The 18948-nt window shown below is 35.9% G+C and overlaps 2 protein-coding genes across 4 annotated transcripts in view; one reads left to right on the forward strand and one right to left on the reverse strand.

Moving 5' to 3' along the window:
* Positions 1-8513, reverse strand: part of LOC107041612 (zinc finger SWIM domain-containing protein 8) — a 64673-nt gene extending 56160 nt beyond the window's left edge. For both annotated transcript variants that reach the window (XM_015262232.1, XM_015262231.1), the window contains exon 1: positions 8186-8513. The gene's annotated coding sequence lies outside the window, so the exon portion shown is untranslated. The remainder of the gene's footprint in view (positions 1-8185) is intronic.
* Positions 8514-14693: 6180 nt separating this feature from the next.
* On the forward strand, positions 14694-18392 carry LOC107041613 (40S ribosomal protein S14a). Of its 2 annotated transcripts, none has more exons than XM_015262233.1 (4): positions 14694-14746; positions 15117-15270; positions 15553-15640; positions 18107-18392. In XM_015262233.1, the coding sequence occupies exons 2-4, from the start codon at positions 15122-15124 to the stop codon at positions 18323-18325; spliced, it is 456 nt and encodes a 151-aa protein (XP_015117719.1). In that variant the 5' UTR covers positions 14694-14746; positions 15117-15121; the 3' UTR covers positions 18326-18392. The 2 variants fall into 2 exon arrangements, with proteins under 2 accessions (XP_015117719.1, XP_015117720.1); XM_015262234.1 differs by having other exon boundaries at positions 14709-14750.
* The last annotated feature ends 556 nt before the right edge of the window (positions 18393-18948 follow it).

Consider the following 18948-nt stretch of genomic DNA (forward strand, 5'->3'; position numbering starts at 1 on the left):
GGTACATTAACGCTGGGTGGCGCCACACGTTTTTCAGTCCTAAGGAGTGCATTTCTCACTTTTTCACTCCTAAGTAGTGCATTTCTCACTTTTATACTGCTCAACGGTAAAAAGACCTACTTCTCATGCTTAACTACCGTCGGTAAAAGAGCCCTTTTTGGGCTTGAGCAATGAAAATGATATTAACATCAACTCAATTGCTGTTAACTAACTAACTTCCAATTGAAAGGTTTTGACACGTTATGAAGAGGTTAGGACGGTTTATGGGGCATGGCGATAGATATAGCGTTCTCGCTCGAATAGTCGCGGTGTCTCTCTCGTAAGACACGCCTCTTACGCGTAGGGAAGAGGCAACCTCTAGCTTTTCGTTCTTGGAATTCTGTCCCCCGAAAGTGGAGAGCTAGGGAGAGTCTACTGTACACTGTTAGCAAATTTTTGGAATTTCATGGAAGATATTATAATAAATCTCATGAGAGTGACATTGAATTGGATTTAGGGAAAAAATGGTTATGAAATGTCAAGTTTTAAGTAGAATTCACGGAAATTTATGAGTTTTCAGTGAGAGTGAGATGGAAATTTCACCAGTTCATTGAATTTTCAGTGAAACATGAATATTCAGAAACAAAATGGCATGAATGTTCAATTTTTCCCAGAATTTTCCTGACTTTTTAGAATTGTCCCAGAATAATTGAACTGAAAAATCAAGTATTTTATTGATTTCCAGATCATTTGAACCGAAAATCAATGGAATATTTGATTTTTCAATGACAAGATTTCCTGAAATTTCAGTGGAACATAAACAAGATAAAAATTTCCAGAATTTGGCACGGAAAATTCGGACAAAATTTTTTAACAGTGTATGAGCGATGTTTGGGGTAGTCCTTATATGTCCCCCCTTTCGATAGTGGGTGTGGAGAGAGGGGGATCAATCATTTTTAATTAGTCAGCTGGTCAATTAAAAACCGGGAGGACGGTTTTCCAAATACACTGTTGGAAATTTTTTGAAATTTTATGGGAATTATTATAGTAAATCTCATGAGAACGACATTGAATTGGGGTTAGGGAAAAAATGGTTATGAAATTCCAAGTTTTAAGTAAATCAGTTTTAAGTAGTTCATAACTTTTCAGTGGGAGTGAGATGGAAAATTCCATGAGTGTATGGAATAAATATGAACAGGTCACAATACCTCCACAAGTAATACCACAAGAGCTTCAAAATTATCAGGTATTTCCCGATAGGTTCGTTGCAAACAAACGAAGGAGTCAAGCTTTTCAGGTCAAAAGTCACGAGTGCGAAGCACATGTGATTTTTCCTGAAAAACTTGAAGAGTTCGTTTGTATGCAGGGAACCTTGAGGGAAATACCTGATTAACTTTGAAGCTCGAGTGGTATTCGAAGGGGAATTTTTCCATCCAAATTTCGGCCAAGAGGATTGCACTATGAGACAAACTCCATCTGTCAGTTCCAACCAAGGGTTCAATCGACCGGTAAATCTTTTGTTGTTCATAGACATGAAGGCAACGTGAAAAATTACCAGTTGAATTATCAAAAAATTATCAATTGAATTTCGTGTTGACTATATAAAAAACAGTCGAATAGGGCAATTCTATTGGCTGAAATTTGGATGGGAAAAATTCCCAGAATAATTGAACTGAAAAATCAAGTATTTCATTGATTTCCAGATCATTTGAACAGCAAATCAATGGAATATTAAATTTTTCAATGGCAAGATTTACTGAAATTTCAGTGGAACATGAACACGATAAAAATTTCCAGAATTTGGCACGGAAAATTCAGACGAAAATTTTTAACAATGCTACTCCAATTTACCATAATTCCCATTCTAAGTAAGAGCTACGTTACGTTCTACCCACCAAAAAAGCTACTTGATATGGGTTCATCGAGCCCACTTGAAAGGGCAATGTTGATCATACACCCCGATTCATTTCACCGTGAACGGGTGGTACTAAAATTTTTCGTTTGACGCTTTTCACAGTAATCAATGGAGTGAATAAAATTCCACCGATATCAGTAGAGAGCAGTTTACCCGTAAAATTTTCGAATAAAGGCAAACGAAATATCCAAGCAATGAGTCCAACAGGAGAGTCTGAATCGGCAGCGTATGAAAGGGGTTAATCTAACAAAAACAAACCAATTTCGCTTTGTCAGTTTTCATAATGGTTTTCGAGATACTTTAACAAAACAGAGCCATTAAACTCTCCCATCTTTATTCCTTTACTGTATTTATGGCGAGGAGACACCCACAAGAAACTCGGTAGATGATTAATAGTTTCAGGAGTCGCTATTGGTCCCCAATGAACGTCAAGATATATTGCAAAAGCGAAGAAAAAACCGAAGCGAGTTTATGGCGAGTAATGCCCCCACATTTTACGACCCCAACGATTTTTATTTATGTAAAGGAGATTGACCCACCATTATCTCCTCTTGCAATGTAACCAAAATTACCATTTGTGCATGGATAATATCGAGTAGTGTGCAGGGAGCCTAATATATGACTGTGTGAAAGCACCTCCCACAACACTGTCAGTGCGTTTAATTGAATTTATAGCTCATTATCGGAATGTAAACGATCGGCGATCAGTGATAATGTGCAAGGATATAAATCCATTTGATGGGATACGGTCGCTCGTTAACCCGCATGCAGTCACCACCCGGTGGACAAAATGCGTGTGGCCGCCAGAAGTAAATTTTCTCCCCGCATAACTTCAAATGGAACTTCTTCCAGCAAGCAACGGAATTTTTCACATTGAAAATGTTTTCAAGCACTTCCAGAGAAAGAGAGAAGCACTGTGGGAAAATGAGCTTTCTTAGAAAGTTTGACGGCGGAAATTTCTCTGGCTACCCAACCAAACCATGTTCGACTTCAGAATGCAAGTTCTTGAATTACCTCATAGCTGAATATTCTCGCACAAGCAGCAAACACGTAGAAATCGATTTATCTCTTCGGGTCTACACACTTCGTATCTTCTGTTCCAATGTGTGTGCGTCGAATATGCCAAATGCTTTGTTATCGTTGATAATAATACCAAATGTATTTTCCATTATGATACTAATGAGAAATGAGAATGAAAAAAGAAACAAATAATTTGTCAATCAATAATGGTATTGCATTTATTTTCATTATTATATCAATGGAAAATGAAAAACTGAAAAATCAGATTATTTTCGCTACAAGATGTGAAACACTATACAATCTCTCTTCTTCAGTGAACAATGATTGCCGTATACACTGAGAGGAAAACAAACACGTTGTCAAACAAGTCTTGTTTGGGCCGACAAAATCGCTAGTTGAAAATGGCCAAAAAAGAATTTGTTTGGTTCGAGTTTGAAAGTCTCAAACATGAATAATTGTTCTGCTTTCGACAACAATGAAATATTTGGCTCAAGAGGATAATTCACACCAGACGGTGCCTTTTCAGGATGAAAATATATCATATAGAGGAAAATTTATCAACAAATATTTTATCCCTAAGCTACAAGATTGCTATCATATCATTATTATTGTTTCATTTAAAGGCCCATTTCTTGTCTGTGATTATTAGACAGCCGAAAAAAAAATACTATCCTTTGTTTCGCATAAAACACAGATTTTTCGGGAGCAAAATACGTATGGGAGTATCGAATAACGAAGGAGTAGCGCTAGAAATCACATTTCTTGCGTGTACAGAGAATGGAATTTTTTTTGAACCACTAAATCTATTTTTGCAACAAAAAATTTTCATTCCGGCGCACTCTCCGCATGTTTGGCACAAAAAAATCATTTTTTGATCATTTTCAAAAAACTTATTTCGTGGTACAAGTAAGGCTTGTTTGAGAACTTTGTCGTTTTTCTCTCAGTGTATGACGAACCTATTACTACCTAACTGCTAATTTTTTGTTCATTGTCCATTTTAACTCGCTACATTATATAGGTCTTCCCTCAAAATACTCAATTAATGAGATAGATTTTATCATTACTTAGATGAGTATTGAGAAATATTTTCGATTTCATTAATATGGTATTTAAAAATGCGAATTTCTCAGTACTCACCCACAATATAATGAAAAATATTTCCACGTTACTAGTGATTGAGCAATAAATATTTATTTGCGGCACAACTATTGTGAAAATAATATTTGTGCCGATCTCTGGCGGAGCGTGAGTAAAATTTGACTTTACGTACCAGTGATGAAATACTATATTGTGTTATCTTTATGCTGCCCCCTATAGTCACCTCTAATAACGATAAAATAATCCACTTGATACCATGAACAATCTCTCCCTCACGTACTTATCTCTATTTGAATAATGTAGATTTATATTTCTTGCTATCGCCACACATATCCTTTTGATAAGTTCTCATTATGTAAACATACTTTGCTAATTAATCCTCTTAATGAATAAGAATTTTATTCGCAATTATGTTTGCTGCCATACAACTTATTAGTCATGTAATTGGCCTCGGCTGTATGACTAAAGTATTGAATAAATGAAAATATAAGAACCTTGGGCAGACGAAAGTATTCATGGGATGAACTTCCTACAAGGGTAGATCGCTGTTATGTCTCTGAGGGATGCGAGAGCCTTGATCGAAGAATGCAGCGGATATTGAAGAGGGGAGAAGCAACGTACCGTACTTTCCAGGGAGGATATAACAAGAAATAGAAGGGAGGAGAGAAAGAACCAGGAGGGAACCAGGACGGTAGAAAGTACATAAATAAACAGCCCTTACAGGAACAAAATACTTGGTTGATATTGCATGAACGTTGAAGGAACAAAGAAGACGTATATCTGTGTGGCAAAGGGTCTGACACACAGAGCAGGTTGCGAAAGAGAAACCCTGTCTCAGCAGAGTCTGTTTTTCAAAGTGAAAAATTTATTCCAAAGCCTTTTTAACATTCCTTTGGCTGTAAAAGTTTCGCAATTTTGAGTTCTTTATGATTTTTTTTCCTTTCTTCAAGCTTTTCTGGGGTGGGGAAATGGGATAGCGTCAAATCTAAGGATGAGCTACTGCTTAGTATTTGTCTTCTTTTATCCCTTGAAGATTGTAAAACCACGACTACATGCTTTTGTAATCGTAACAGGGAGCAATCGAGTGCGGGAGAATGGCATTTGAGTCCTTGATCCGCAATGAAGGGTTCGAGGCCGAGGAGAAATAAATGAAATGAAAAATGTTTCCATGCTGGATAAATAATGTCTACGGAATTTTGTGATTCAAAAGGAAAATTTAGATTTCCATAGAACTACAAAGACTCATGATTTATGGTTACACCGGGGGAATATGAAGAATGACGAGTGAAATTGTAGTCAGAAACTCGTGAGTCAAAAACCTCAAAAGATGACGAATGTCGGATGAATCAAGCTACACTGGAGTTGAGAGTTAAACATACAAGAAAGAGTTCTGCCTTGAGGGACTATGGCTGGAGAACAAGCAACGTGCAGACGTATCTCATCATATCGTCGAGACAACAATCGTTAATGCTACTCCAGGGTGGACAATGGATCTGCGTGGCAGTGACAAAGGAGTTTTACTGTCAGTTAGTGGAAGATTAATGTCCACTCGCAGTTGTACCAAATGTATTAGTCATGAGGATGATGTGTAAGGTTCAGGGAATTAAGATCGCGGCACTAAGGCAACTTCCACCAACCGGAAATGAGCGCAGAAACTTGTTTGAAGGAAAATTTTGGTGTTATATGATGAGGAATTCAATTCAGCTTGAGAATAACTTGGGGCAGAACATAAAGAAAAGCCTCCAGACGGTTTTACCTTAATTCGCACGTGAAAACAAGGGGTTCGAGCCTATGCGAGAGGAGGCATGTGACCGTTACTTTTTACGTCACGAGATCGAAGGCGTGCTCCGCGTGCCCGACAATTTCATAGATTTTATATGATTCATCACGTTATTATTTAAGTTGGTTGGAATCAATATGTTCTTTCACGTATACGAATTTCTATAGTATTACTAAGGAGAAATTCGTGGGAAGCGATGAGAACTTCTATTCAAAATCCATGATTTTTTTTATTGCAGAGGAATGGAAATTTCCATCGAGAATCAATAGACTAAGAGAAAAATCGACATAATATCATAAAAATTATTTCTTGAGCAAAAACCATCGCATACATATTTGATCAATTTATGGTAGGTTTCAGACAAGAAAGCGGTGCTCTTCGGGCTAAGGAGGAAGTTACTGAATGAAAAGATGATGTATTTTTTCGAAATCAGATAAAATTCCTTCCAAGATAAGCATTGTTGGACAAAAGGAAAAGAAGCTATTGCTTCCCTTCGAACTCAACACGATTGAGCGTAAGCGACGGTTATATTTTTCTAATATCTGGAGGTTTTCCGCTGTATAAACTCTCTATTCATTCAATATGAAAGTCTCTGATTCATGATTCACTAAATTGAAGCTTTTAATGTTTTTAGTCATTTTCTCATTTTCTGACACGAAAAAACCGATTTCTTGTGCAAAAAAATGTTCACTTTATCATGAAATGTTCATGTTCAGGTCATAAACACTTCACCGAAATTGTCTGGCACATTATTCGAAATTCTTATCCCAAGAAATTTATCTTCAAGAGATGGGATATTTGGCGCAAGAAATTAGTTTTGTGATATTATAAAGATATTTCTCAGTGTTGGATATACAGCAAAAGCTATGAAAATTTGCATTAGAAAGCGAAGGATTTTCCATAGAAGTCTATTAAAATTTCTATTAAACGACCTTGAAAAATTCGTCGAAATCCACGAAAACTTCTATTGAGAATCGATACATACACCGTTGGAAATCACCAACACCAACATTATCACCAAAATCACTATCATCATCATTATCATGTGTGCGATTTTTCTTTCAGACATTTAGGAATGAACGTGTGACATCTTCTTTTTATATAAGAAGATTTGTCTCTTTTCTTTTTGCTTCCGAATGGAAGCATTGTTTTTATTTCTACCAATGTCATTGGTAGAATGATACAATGAGCCAAAATCTCAGATTTTTAGCTACAAATTCCATCGTATTGATGTTGAATTTTCTAAAAATTAATCACCAAAACCCCAAGTTGTCAGATACAACCCCACAGACATGACCCTAAAAACCTAATTTCTTCACGTTTCATATAATTTTAGACCATTTGCAATCAAAATTGGAAAATCGAAAAATTAGCCAAAGACAAGGCTTCCATTCGGAAACAAAAAACTGTATAAAACAAGTAGGCGACTGCAGCCATGCGGCTGTACATATTCTACTGAGTAGGGCGTCTATTCTTTTGTCGCCATCAATATATTGATTGCGGGCTTCCGAATGGATGCGTTTTATAGTAAATGTCTACCTAGAATATGTTTATAATTTTTTTCTTCTACGTGTTTATTATCGCAGATATTAGGCGGTTTATTGATGGAATTTTTCTGGTCATATCTCGATTTTTACTCAAGTTAGAGCGCGAACAAGGATTTCAAGTCAAAAACAGAAAAATACAAATATCTCAAAAACTTTGTATGAGCGGGTATATATGTTTTGATTAATTTAGATAGAGGACATCAAGCCGAATATTTTGAAAAAAAAATCATTGAGATCGGTTGACTCGTTATTGAGATATTCAAGACATTAGGTTTACATACAAAGTTGAATATCTCCGAAACTAATTGACCCATTGAGCCCATCTTCCATACAGGTCCTTACGATGATAAGAGACAGCTTCATGCCGAATTTCAAGTCGATATCTCAATTTTTAAAAACCGAAAAATCCAAATATCTCAAAAACTTTGTATGAACGGGTATATGTTTTGATTGATTTAGATAGAGGACATCATGTCGAATATTTTGAGAAAAAATTATTGAAATCGGTTGGATATTTTCCGAGATATTTGCGAGAAAAGGTTAAAAAACGAATGGATATTGCTCAAAAACTAATGGACGGATCAAGCTGAAGTTTGGCATGGAGTTAGTCTCAAGTTATACCAATTAACTGAAAAAAATTCAAACTTTTTGGAATAATTTTTCCCGTTTAATTATCAAATTTATGAAAAAATGACCACCGACTGGACAGTGTCACGCACAGACATAGTCCCCAAAATTCGTATTTTTACGTTTCAGACCATTCTGCATCATTTCCAAGCAAAATTAGAAAATGTGAAAATCGAACGATTGCAATGCTTCCATTTGGAAGCAATAGGCATCACATACCTTCGGACGGTTTCTTCGACAGTCCAAAGCCAGCAGGCGGTCGTCTCCATCCCCGCCAGTTGTTGATGAGTGATTCGGCCTCGCTGCTCCAGCTGCACAGCGAGTCCTCCTCAAATCTATCTGAATCCTCGAATGAGTATCCATCTGCTTCCTCCCATACTTCAAGTATTGCCCTCGCTTGTGCACCATCGACAACGGGTGGATTACGTACACCACCATTGTTAGCCCCTGTACCACCGTTATTACTCCCAGTACCACCCCCACTGCCTCCACCGCTGCCACTGCCGTTTCCACCCACCACCACGGGGGAACGAGCCAGGTTGCCCGCCAGTTTTAATTGAAGGTGTTTTCAACCACCCGCAATAACTACCACTTTAAATTGAATAATAATATTTTTTTGCGAGGTGAATTATCCCTCGCACAATGGGAATCGATCGACCTCAGAGTCGATCCCCCGACGTCTCAACCCCCCTGACGACGCCACTTTCCTGACCTTTCTCAACTCTGAAATGGAAAAACAGAAATCCATTATTTATTTAGGTTCACAACACCCAGGAAAAAACAAGCTTTATTGTGAGACTTACGACCTCAAATTGAGACTTTTGAAAGTCTCAAATGGAGATTTTCAAATGTTTGAAATTGAGACTTTCAAAAGCCCTGTTAAAGAAAAATTTCAAGTTGAGTTCCAAGTCTTGATTGATGCATTCAAAAGTATCAACTTGAGTTTTTTAAAAGTCTGAAGTTGAAACTTTTCGAAATACAGTATCAAGACTTGAAAGTCTTAGATTGAGACTTCGAGAACTTTCCTTAAAGAAAAATACTAGGTTGATTTCCGAAAGTTTTCACTTGAGGCATTCAAAAGTACCAACTTAAGTCTATGAAAGTCTTGAAACTTAACTTGAAACTGTGACAACTTGAGTTTTTTAAAAATCAAATTGAGACTTTCAGAACTTCCCGTGAAGAAAAATTTCAAGTTGATTTCCGAAAGTCTGCACTTGAGGCATTGAAAAGCATCAACTTAAATCTATGAAAGTCTCAAATTGAGACTTCCAGAACTTTCTTTGAAGAAAAATTCTGCGTTGAGTTCCGAAAGTCTTAACGTGAGGCATTCAAAAGTATCGACTTAAGTCTAAAAGTTTCAACATGACACTTTGACAGTCTCAACTTGATACTTCGAAAGTCTCAAATTGAAATCTTCAAGTCTCAACTTTAGACTTCATTCTTTTTATACCTAACTTATTTTACATATTATGATAGGACAATTCCAAGAATCATCAGTGATAGCAATTAAATTAGGGCTTGAAAACTGTACTTCAATGCCTTCCTAATCAAGTTGAAAAATCATGAGAACAGCATCATTGCTTATCAAATTACACAATACCGTCATGAGCTTCTTGTATCAAAAAATCTCTATCTCTATTAAACTCTGGTACTAGTCTATCATGTTGAATACTTATTGATATTAAGGCATGGTCTAGAGTAATTTCTGACAGAACCTGGGTTAAGCTCTGGCTAAATGCTGAATAACCCCTGATTAAATCCCGGCTATACACCGATTAAACCTTGATTGAACCTTGATTAAACCGGGACTGAAACCAAATTCGAGTCTTAAAAAGGTCTGGATGAAGAATTATTTGATAGCACGAAATAATACGCGAAATTTTGATAACATTCCAATTGATGATAGTACTACGACATAACAAAATAGAAGAGAATAGTTAAATAAGAATTTAAAAAAGGGGAACCCATTGAGAAGCAAATTGCCAATTTATTAGCAACAATTTCTTTTCTCATTTATGAAAAAATGCCATTGTCCACTCGTTTTGTACGACTCGTTTCCAAGATATTAACGGAAATAAAATTTCGCAACACAACTTTATAAGCAGATCTCTTTGTTTATCAGTAATCTTTCCTTCCACTCGTTCTCCCCCACTTATGCCCAATATTTATGTAATTCTCAGTGTCAGAGTTCAGATTATCGATCGAGGTCGTAAAAAAACTGCATGAATGAAAGAATAATAACCCCAATTCGATAATTCATTATGTAAACACATTGTGATTTCACATTACAAACACTTGCTGTTTACCCCTTTTGACTCTGCGTAATATTCAAAATCCAATGGATTTCATAATTCAACATGCAAAACCTTGAAATCATAATTGATACACATACCCTCCTCCGGCTATCAGTGAGGCCTTTCACTCGGCATCCCCATACTATTCAATTTAAATCCTTATTTCGAGATAAACATTTTACTTTCACTGGACGGCTATTGAAGGTGAAGCCTTACCAAGCCGGCGTTACCGCAAGGTTGAGGGACTGTCGATTGCATCGATTCAGAAATCAACGAGAAGCCAATTAAATTTGCATAAATCGACACTAAATGCTCAAAATTTATATTTTGTCTGCATCTTGCTAATTAAATCTAGTAAAATATCTCTGGATGTTCGTTACAAGGAACTTTACTCAAACCGCAACTGATAATTAGGGAGTTGAACATCAGCAATTGTTTCGCGTTTATCAGAAACTTTGTTTATGAATATTTCCTAAAGTTTTGGTTAGATAAATCAAAATAAACCACAAACACAATTTCCAGGGTTAAAAATTCCGGCTGAATTGGCCTTTTCGGAATGTTCATCAGAATTCTAGGAGAAAATGGAGAAATCTGGTAAAAATTCTTTCTATTCATCTCTATGTGGCCTTCAATCCTCATAAAACGCAGGAAGTGAAAAAAATATATATATATTTACTCAAAAATCTCTAGAACTAACTGGGGAAATTCCTCTCTTCTTCGAACTTATGAAAAATCCACGTTTCAGAATTTGAAAACAGTAAAAGAAATTCGAGTAAGTTTACAATTATTAAATAATTCCTGAAATAAAAGAAGCCATATTTTAGGAATTTTCATTTGAATTTGCAGAGAAAAATGTGAAGCAAAGCATAAACTTTCTCTTTTGTAGCGTAGTTTTTCGCAAAGGAATAGTGAAATTTATAAGTTTATGATGGAAAAGTTCGAAAGAGACTCATGAATTGAGAAAAAGAAAAGAAAATCTATTCCATCGATAATCCCTAAAACCAATTTAGGCAAATTTAGGGAACTCTTCTGGTCAAACTGTACGTATGAAAAAAATTCACACAAAAACCGAGTGGACTTGCTCGACAATTCTATTGGATTTCTATTGAACTTTCTATTAGTTTTTAGCCAATTCTATTACAATGTTCAATAGAAAATATTTATTTTTGTATACAATTTATTCTATTGACATATTTTCTCTAAAATTTCCTCGGCTCAAATTTTTCAATTTTTTTTGTTTTCTTGATAAAAAGAAAAGAAAAATGAAATTAAAAACACCTGGAAAAGTTGAGTCGAGGAAATTCTATAAAAAATATTTCAATAGAGTTAGTTGTATAGAAAAATAGGACTCTATTAACTTTTTCTATAGAATATTTTTTATTGAACATTGCAATAGAATCGACCAAAAACTAATTGAAAGTTCAATAAAAATCCAGTAGAATTGTCGAGCGCATTCGCTAAGAGTTTTCGATTAATTTTTTCGTGCACATAGTAATTGTAACAATATTTTGGTGGAATATTTTCTGAAAGTATTGGAATTGTTCCTATCCTCATTACATTTCAACTCTAATTTCTCACTAAAATCCCTGCAAGGTCAACCCTCCACAATAACTCAAGTCCAGAAATTATTCTAAACAAATTATTCCCTCTACGCACCCCCATTTGTCCCTTTGAACTTATCCTATTGAGATATTTTCTATAAAATTTCCTTGGCTCACATTTTCCAAGTTTTTTGGTTTGATTTTCTTGATAAAAATAAAGGAAAAATACACTGAAAAAAAATTAGAAAACTTGAGCCGAGGAAATTCTACAGAAAATATTTCAATAGAATCTAATAGAATTAAAACCGAATAAAATCCAATAGAATCCAATAGAATTGTTAAGTGAATTTGCTAGATTTTTCTATGAACTTTTTTCACGCACGTAGTAACTGCAGCAATATTTTTGTGAAATATTTCCTGAAAGTATTAGAATTGTTCCTATCCTCATTACATTTCAACTCTGATTTCTCACTAAAATCTCGGCAAGGTCAGCCCTTCACGATAACTTAAACCCAGAAATTATTCTAAACTGATTATTCCCTCTGCGCAGCCCCACTCCCCTCAACCACCAAAACCCCTGAAGTAAAAAAAAACCTCCAAACCACACCGAAAAAAATCTCCTCCCCTTCACCCCCAATTTCCAAAAACTCGAAACAGCTGATTCCTGTTCTTCCCAGCGGTATTGATCCCACCCTTAATTTTCCAGCTAAACCGTCATTGTGCGACACCACCAACAGTCACCCAGTCTCTTTGTCTCACGCATGACGCCTGAACAAAAACAATGCCCTCCCTCCTCCCTCAAAAAAAAAACTCCAATCCCGCTCTGAACCACAACTCCCAGCCGCTCAAATTAATCCCAAAAATCCCTCTGCTCCCTTTCGAAGCCGTAAAACCACCGGAAAAACATATGGGACGCCATTCATATGACGGTGACTGTCAGAATCTAGAATCCAGCAACAAGCAACAACTGACAGAAAATTTCTCGGGGTAAGTGAATTCGTTCGACGACCCCGAGGCCTCCGGGGGAACCACCCCACTGGTCATGGGCCTCTCCCCCCCTTCTCCCTCTTCCCCTCCCCCAAGAGGCCGCAACAAAGGCGAAAGAAAAAACTGGCCGCACTGCAAACTTCGACTTCATCATAAAAAAGAATAAAAAAAAAAAAAAATGAAAGAGAACAAAGTAAACTCTCACCTTTTTGTTGTCTCCTCAGTTTTCCCACAGGTCTCACAACACAATTACCAAAACTGACCGCACTATCACCACACATGAACCGTAAATTTAATGAATTACCGGAGCCACAGGAAAGATGATTTCCCTCAGACTCCCATAAACTTGAGTTTTATCCGTAAAAGTTGACGCTTCACAATTCACCCACAACACATCACCTCAATGATTAATTAAGGAATTATTCCTAACTGACATTGTGATAACGTTAGACTGTGGTGTGCGGAATTGTGCTGTGAAGGTGTGATTTTTCATGACACGGGAGAATATCGAGGATAAGGGCCCCCACGACCCAACAACAAGCCAGAGTTTTTTTCCCCCGAGTTCTAGTCACTCTACCCCAATCGACGACAACAACAAATATGGCTGATGTTTTACTGTGGACTCCCTGGTGAAAAACTCATTCGGGTAAGGTCGAGCCGTTCGGCCTGCCGCAGCGGGAATAGCCGAGTGAAAATGAGCGCTGGCGTCGGGAGTTGGTGGTTCGGGATTTCCCCGGAAGAGGCGCGAAGTTCGAAGATTTTTAGATAGAATTTTCCGGTAGAGGAGCTCCGGCAATTATTATTGTTGACGTTTTGTTAATTCTTCATTGGTAATTGTCGTCGAAAATTTCGAGATTTTTTTTTACTTTTGATTTTTTTCGAAAATTGCTTGTCGATAACACGATAACTAAAAAAAATGTTCTGAATTGATTGAAAGGTGACTTAAAAAAATTGTTTGGATGTCCTTTTGACCGAGTTCGAAGATGAAGGCGGTAACAATAATCGCTGTTTGATTTATTTGAAAATTTGTAAAAATTGGGTGTTTTTTGAAAATCAGAATTTCGGGGATATCTTTGAATATCATCCTCCCAATGAATTCAATCATAACTTAAAATGCTTCTTTTAATGCCATTAAGTCGAAGTTAAAAGATGATTACGATAGCTATATTGGTTGATTTAATTTTTACGATGATTGTTTATGAATTTCTCTGATAGTGGACTTTCTGATGGTTTCTTCAAGTGTAATGTTTCAAATTCATTGAAGGATGTATGAATAAAATTTTTCTGTTAACATTTTATCGAAGTGTTGGGAGAGATAGAACCGTAAAACAAACAATCAGTTGTCTCTTTATATTATAAAAATTCAAATCAACTTCTGGGGATAAAAATTTGGTACTCGAAATTAAGATTTTAAAATTAAGACTCACAAGAATCACGAGGGTCAAAATAAGGGTCACGAGGGTCACAATAAGGATTATGAAAGTCAGAATAAGGGTCATGAGGTTCTAGATAAGGGTCCAAATGAGAGTCACAAAGGTAAAATAAGGATCACGGGGGTCATATGGGGATTATATGTGGGTCACATAGCAGGGGGTGTAGCGCCTAGTATAGAAGAAAGGGATAATAAGAATAATGATGATGATAACATTTAACCAAATTAAAAATCTGATAAAATTAATTGAAAAGAAATCTTATTCAATTTAATAAAATGAAATAAACAATGAATTACACATGATAGAAGGAAGCGATGTGCAAAATAACCATTCGGAAGCATATTGCTATAATTTATTAGCAAAAATAACTACACTATATGCAATAAAGAGCAATTTCCCACTTGTTTAACTTCACCCGCGTTTTTTTCAATTTTTGGCGGGAAAAATTTAAATTCCATTGGGTAGGACGGAAGTTGCCTCCTTTTAGATTTCCTGCTTCGGTCGGACTGTATACAAGAGTTTCCAGTAGGTACTTTTTTGCGATAATTACGGGATTAAATGCTGGTTTATTTAAAAAATAGTGGTTTTGAGTGATTCGGGGAACTGTTGGGGATTTATTCATTGATTTGAGTGATAAATTATGGTTTTGTGGGGCTGGATGTTTGTGGATGATGATTGTCGACGTGACGAGGGGTTAGGAACTCTCCAAAGTCGACTGTCATCCATGAAGTCTCAAATTATTGTAAACGATAAATAATCGAGAGGTTTAACTAGTCCAAAGTGCTGTGGATTTGTTTTCATTAATTTCAACGTGATTTCGGATTTTTTAAATCAAATTTCTGAGGGCTTCTCGAAGGTGCAGTGATTAACCTATGATTCACACGTTATTTTCCAGCAACAATGGCACCTAAAAGGGGTAAGGTACAGAAGGAAGAGGTCCAGGTCTCCCTGGGACCACAAGTTCGTGAGGGAGAAATCGTCTTTGGAGTTGCTCACATTTTTGCCAGCTTCAACGATACCTTCGTCCATGTGACTGACTTGTCAGGAAGGTTAGGATCTCATTCGTTACTCTGATAAATCATTTCTGCATAGAATCTTTCCAAAACGAAAAAAAAAGATTCTAATTATTTTCTCACCTATTTTTTCTCGTGTATTACAAAAAAATTAAGTTGTCCATCATTTTTTCATACAGCTGGAGACTAATTTACAAAAAATGGGTACGAAAATGATGGGAATTTGTTGGTAGCTGCTGCAATCACAATGTAGTTCAGATAATTTATTGCAGGGGATTTTTGGATTTATTCGGTTTATGAGTCTTATTTATTTTCCAGGGAAACAATCGCTCGTGTCACCGGTGGAATGAAAGTGAAAGCTGATCGTGATGAGGCCTCACCCTACGCTGCTATGTTAGCTGCTCAGGTAAATATTCGGGCGAGTGGAGCAGAATGGACATTTTTGGCTTTTTAGAAATGTTAATCACTCATTAAACTTTTATTGTTATGGGCCTAGACTGAATAGGGTAAAAAGCCAATAGCTGGACGGTTAAAGAAATGTTGAACTTCGTTAAAGGATTTAAAATCGATGAAGTAGGGTAAACAGGTCAATTTCAGGAATATTTAATGCAAGATTTCAACTTGCATTAAATATTCCATAAACAAAATGAAAATTGTACAGATTATTTCACCTTTCCATAATATTACTCGTGTGTAATCATGTGATCAATTTTTTTTTCTATTGATCGAACCTTAATGAATAAAAAAAGTATGGCCCAGTCGTCCAGAAATTAGGGGTTTCGGCGGCATTCAACTATTTCTTAATTCAATTATTCTTTGTTTTGTTATTTTTACTTCAAATAATTTTTTCTGCTAATTAAAACGTTTTTGAAGGTATTGAAGCCAACATATCCCTATTTAGGTGATTCTTTTATTTTAGATCCTACCACGAAACTCAAATTTCCCTTAGCCGTACAGCAGTTGGTCTGTTCACCCTAGCCAAATGAATAAAAAATAAGTTCTAGGCCTGAAAGAATATATGAATTGCGAAAAAACAATAATTTGAAGTGGAAAAAATGAAAAGAAAAATAATTAAATAAGGGAAATGTGAAATATCGTCCAAATTCCCAATGATTGGACGCTAGGGTTAATACAAGGACGGTGTCGAGGAATGTAGACTTTTCATCCAGTTTATACCAAATAGATTCTTAATCTTCGGGCTGTGATTCTCTTCCTGAAATAATTGTACCATTTCCCACATCTGACTCTTTTAGAAGAGGATTTCTTTATTTCCTCCACAACACTTTGTCACTGATGCCTAACAAATTGCAACGCCACGCCACCCAGCACTGTATCTACCGAATTTTCTTTTCTCGCTGTAATGTTGATATTTTGAAGAAAAAAAGCTTCATAACGTGATTATATATAAGTGTTATTATTGATAATGATATTAATCCGGACAGTTTTCATTTTATTATTCATAGAATATTCAATAAAAGGTAAAATCGTCCAGCTATTGGCCTGCTCACTCTACAATTGATAATTGATTTTTGTTTAGAAGTTATAAACATTGCAAAAAAAATCAAGTGTCCATTTTACCTCAGCCTTCTCTATGTTGATGATGACTGGGTTGGGGTGGTTAGAAGGGTTCAGAAAAAGAAACTGAAGTGTTTGAACATTTCGGAAATGGGAGAATTTAGGAAAATTTTACTATTGAGGTTGTTTAAGGGGTAACAGAAAAATGTCAAATTGTCAAATTTGTCAAATTTTTGAAAAAATTTCCTGTTGAAAGTTATTGATATTTTTACAATGTCAAATGATCAATGTGCTTTGGGTTCAAAAAATATTAATGACTTTAAGCAGGAAATTTGTTTCAAAAATTTCGAGGAAATGTTATCCCTTCTGTTATCCCTTAATAATTTTACGATTGAGGTTGCTTTCTAATTTTACAATCGAGGTTTTTCGGTAGATTCTGTGGACTACAAAAGAGGGATTAAGACATTTTTGAAGAACATCTATTGGTTATAGGAAATTGACAAATGGATTTTGTCGTCATATCCCTGTATTTTCGGATTGAATCAAGTTATTTTGGGAATATCACTTGAGCTCGTTCCCTAGACCAGAAAAAAAAGTTGAAATAGAAATTTTGGAGATAATGTTATGGGCTGTGAAGAGACACTTTCATAGAGCCAACGGTTTAAGCAGTAAATCATTGAGATTTTTATCTTCAGCTCGAATTTGAGTATTTCGGGAATATCCTTTGATTTAGTAGATTTGAAAAAAATGTTTATAAGATTTCTTGTGAATAATTTTGTGGTCTACAAAAAAGACTTAATTGGGGACGCTTAATAACAAGACGCCCTCTATGAATGTCTGCGTTAAGGGTGCACATCTACGATACACAAGCAAATGGGGGCTTGTGTGAGCGCGTGTGTGTATACCTCTTTAACGGGCATATTGGCAAAAAACAGCGCCCTCAACGATATTTCCTGTTCCCAATATTTCTTGATAGACCAGTTCGTTTTAGAAATATCTCAAGAATTGTTCTTGTAATTAGCTGGGTTTCTTCGATTGTATTAGATTATTCTGGAAAAGTTCATCTTTCTGTCTGTTTTCTTATTAAAAAAAGACTTCACGATAAAATCCCTTTGAAGCCAAGAGAAAACGCAAAAAAATACAGGCAAATTACAAAAAACTCATAATGTAAACATTTTCAAATGAGTATTTTATATTTTGAAATTACAAGACTTTACGTAATTCACGGAATTTTATTTTACGAGATATCTGGAAAATAATCCTCGTAAAACTTACTCCAAATTTTTTATGATAAGTTCCTCATTATCCCCAATTAACTGATAGCAATTGCTAATGACACATGTATTTCAATGCTTAGGATGTCGCTGAGAAATGCAAATCCCTGGGTATCACAGCCCTCCACATTAAACTGCGAGCAACTGGTGGAAACAAGACGAAAACCCCAGGACCAGGTGCTCAATCAGCACTTCGTGCTCTGGCTCGTTCCAGCATGAAGATTGGTCGCATTGAGGATGTCACCCCCATTCCATCAGACTCAACTCGCAGGAAGGGTGGTCGTCGTGGACGCAGGCTGTAAACTATTCATCTATGTATGGTTTATCATACCTTACAAATAAATATTTGAAAGACCTTTAACATTTTTATTCGATAAATTATAGTTTTATTTTCCTCTCAGCAAGTTTTTCTCGTGATTATAAAAAATGTTAATTTGCAAGTTCATAAGCAAAGTGAATGATTGTTTTACCTCAATAATAATTTCTTGGTATTTGTTAGGGCCCTAAAAACGGTGGAAATGAAACAACTCCGGGTTTCAAGTCGCCCAAATGGTGAAAACTGGTCAAAACCTTGGAAATCCATTAGCGAAGCGGTAAAACGATTTAAGTCGATTTTGACTATTGGTCAGTTTTCAATGAATATCTCGAAATCTGACGGAGATTGCAAAATTTTCGTCAAGATCTTTTTTGTAGTGCTCAATTCGCTCTACAAAAACGGTTACTACGAAAATTTTGTTATCTCCCTTAGATTTCCGTACATTCCTCAACAACTCAGCTAAGGCCTAAATCGACTTAAACCATTTTACCATTTCACTACTGAATCGTTTGAATGGCTCATTTTTTTATCAATTGAACTAAACATTGGTTTACACATATTCCTCTGGACACAAGTTGCAAGCATGCTTGTATCATGTTGATTTTTATT

This window comes from Diachasma alloeum, unplaced genomic scaffold (assembly GCF_001412515.2).
Source record: "Diachasma alloeum isolate Michigan unplaced genomic scaffold, Dall2.0 Dall_scaffold_00369, whole genome shotgun sequence".
NCBI classification, from domain to species: domain Eukaryota; kingdom Metazoa; phylum Arthropoda; class Insecta; order Hymenoptera; family Braconidae; genus Diachasma; species Diachasma alloeum.

Coding starts and splice junctions, on each gene's coding strand:
- LOC107041613 (XM_015262233.1), top strand. CDS start 15,122: ATGGCACCTAAAAGGGGTAAGGTACAGAAGGAAGAGGTCCAGGTCTCC. Junction 15,271..15,552: donor GTGACTGACTTGTCAGGAAG/GTTAGGATCTCA, acceptor TTTATTTTCCAG/GGAAACAATCGCTCGTGTCA. Junction 15,641..18,106: donor CTGCTATGTTAGCTGCTCAG/GTAAATATTCGG, acceptor TTCAATGCTTAG/GATGTCGCTGAGAAATGCAA.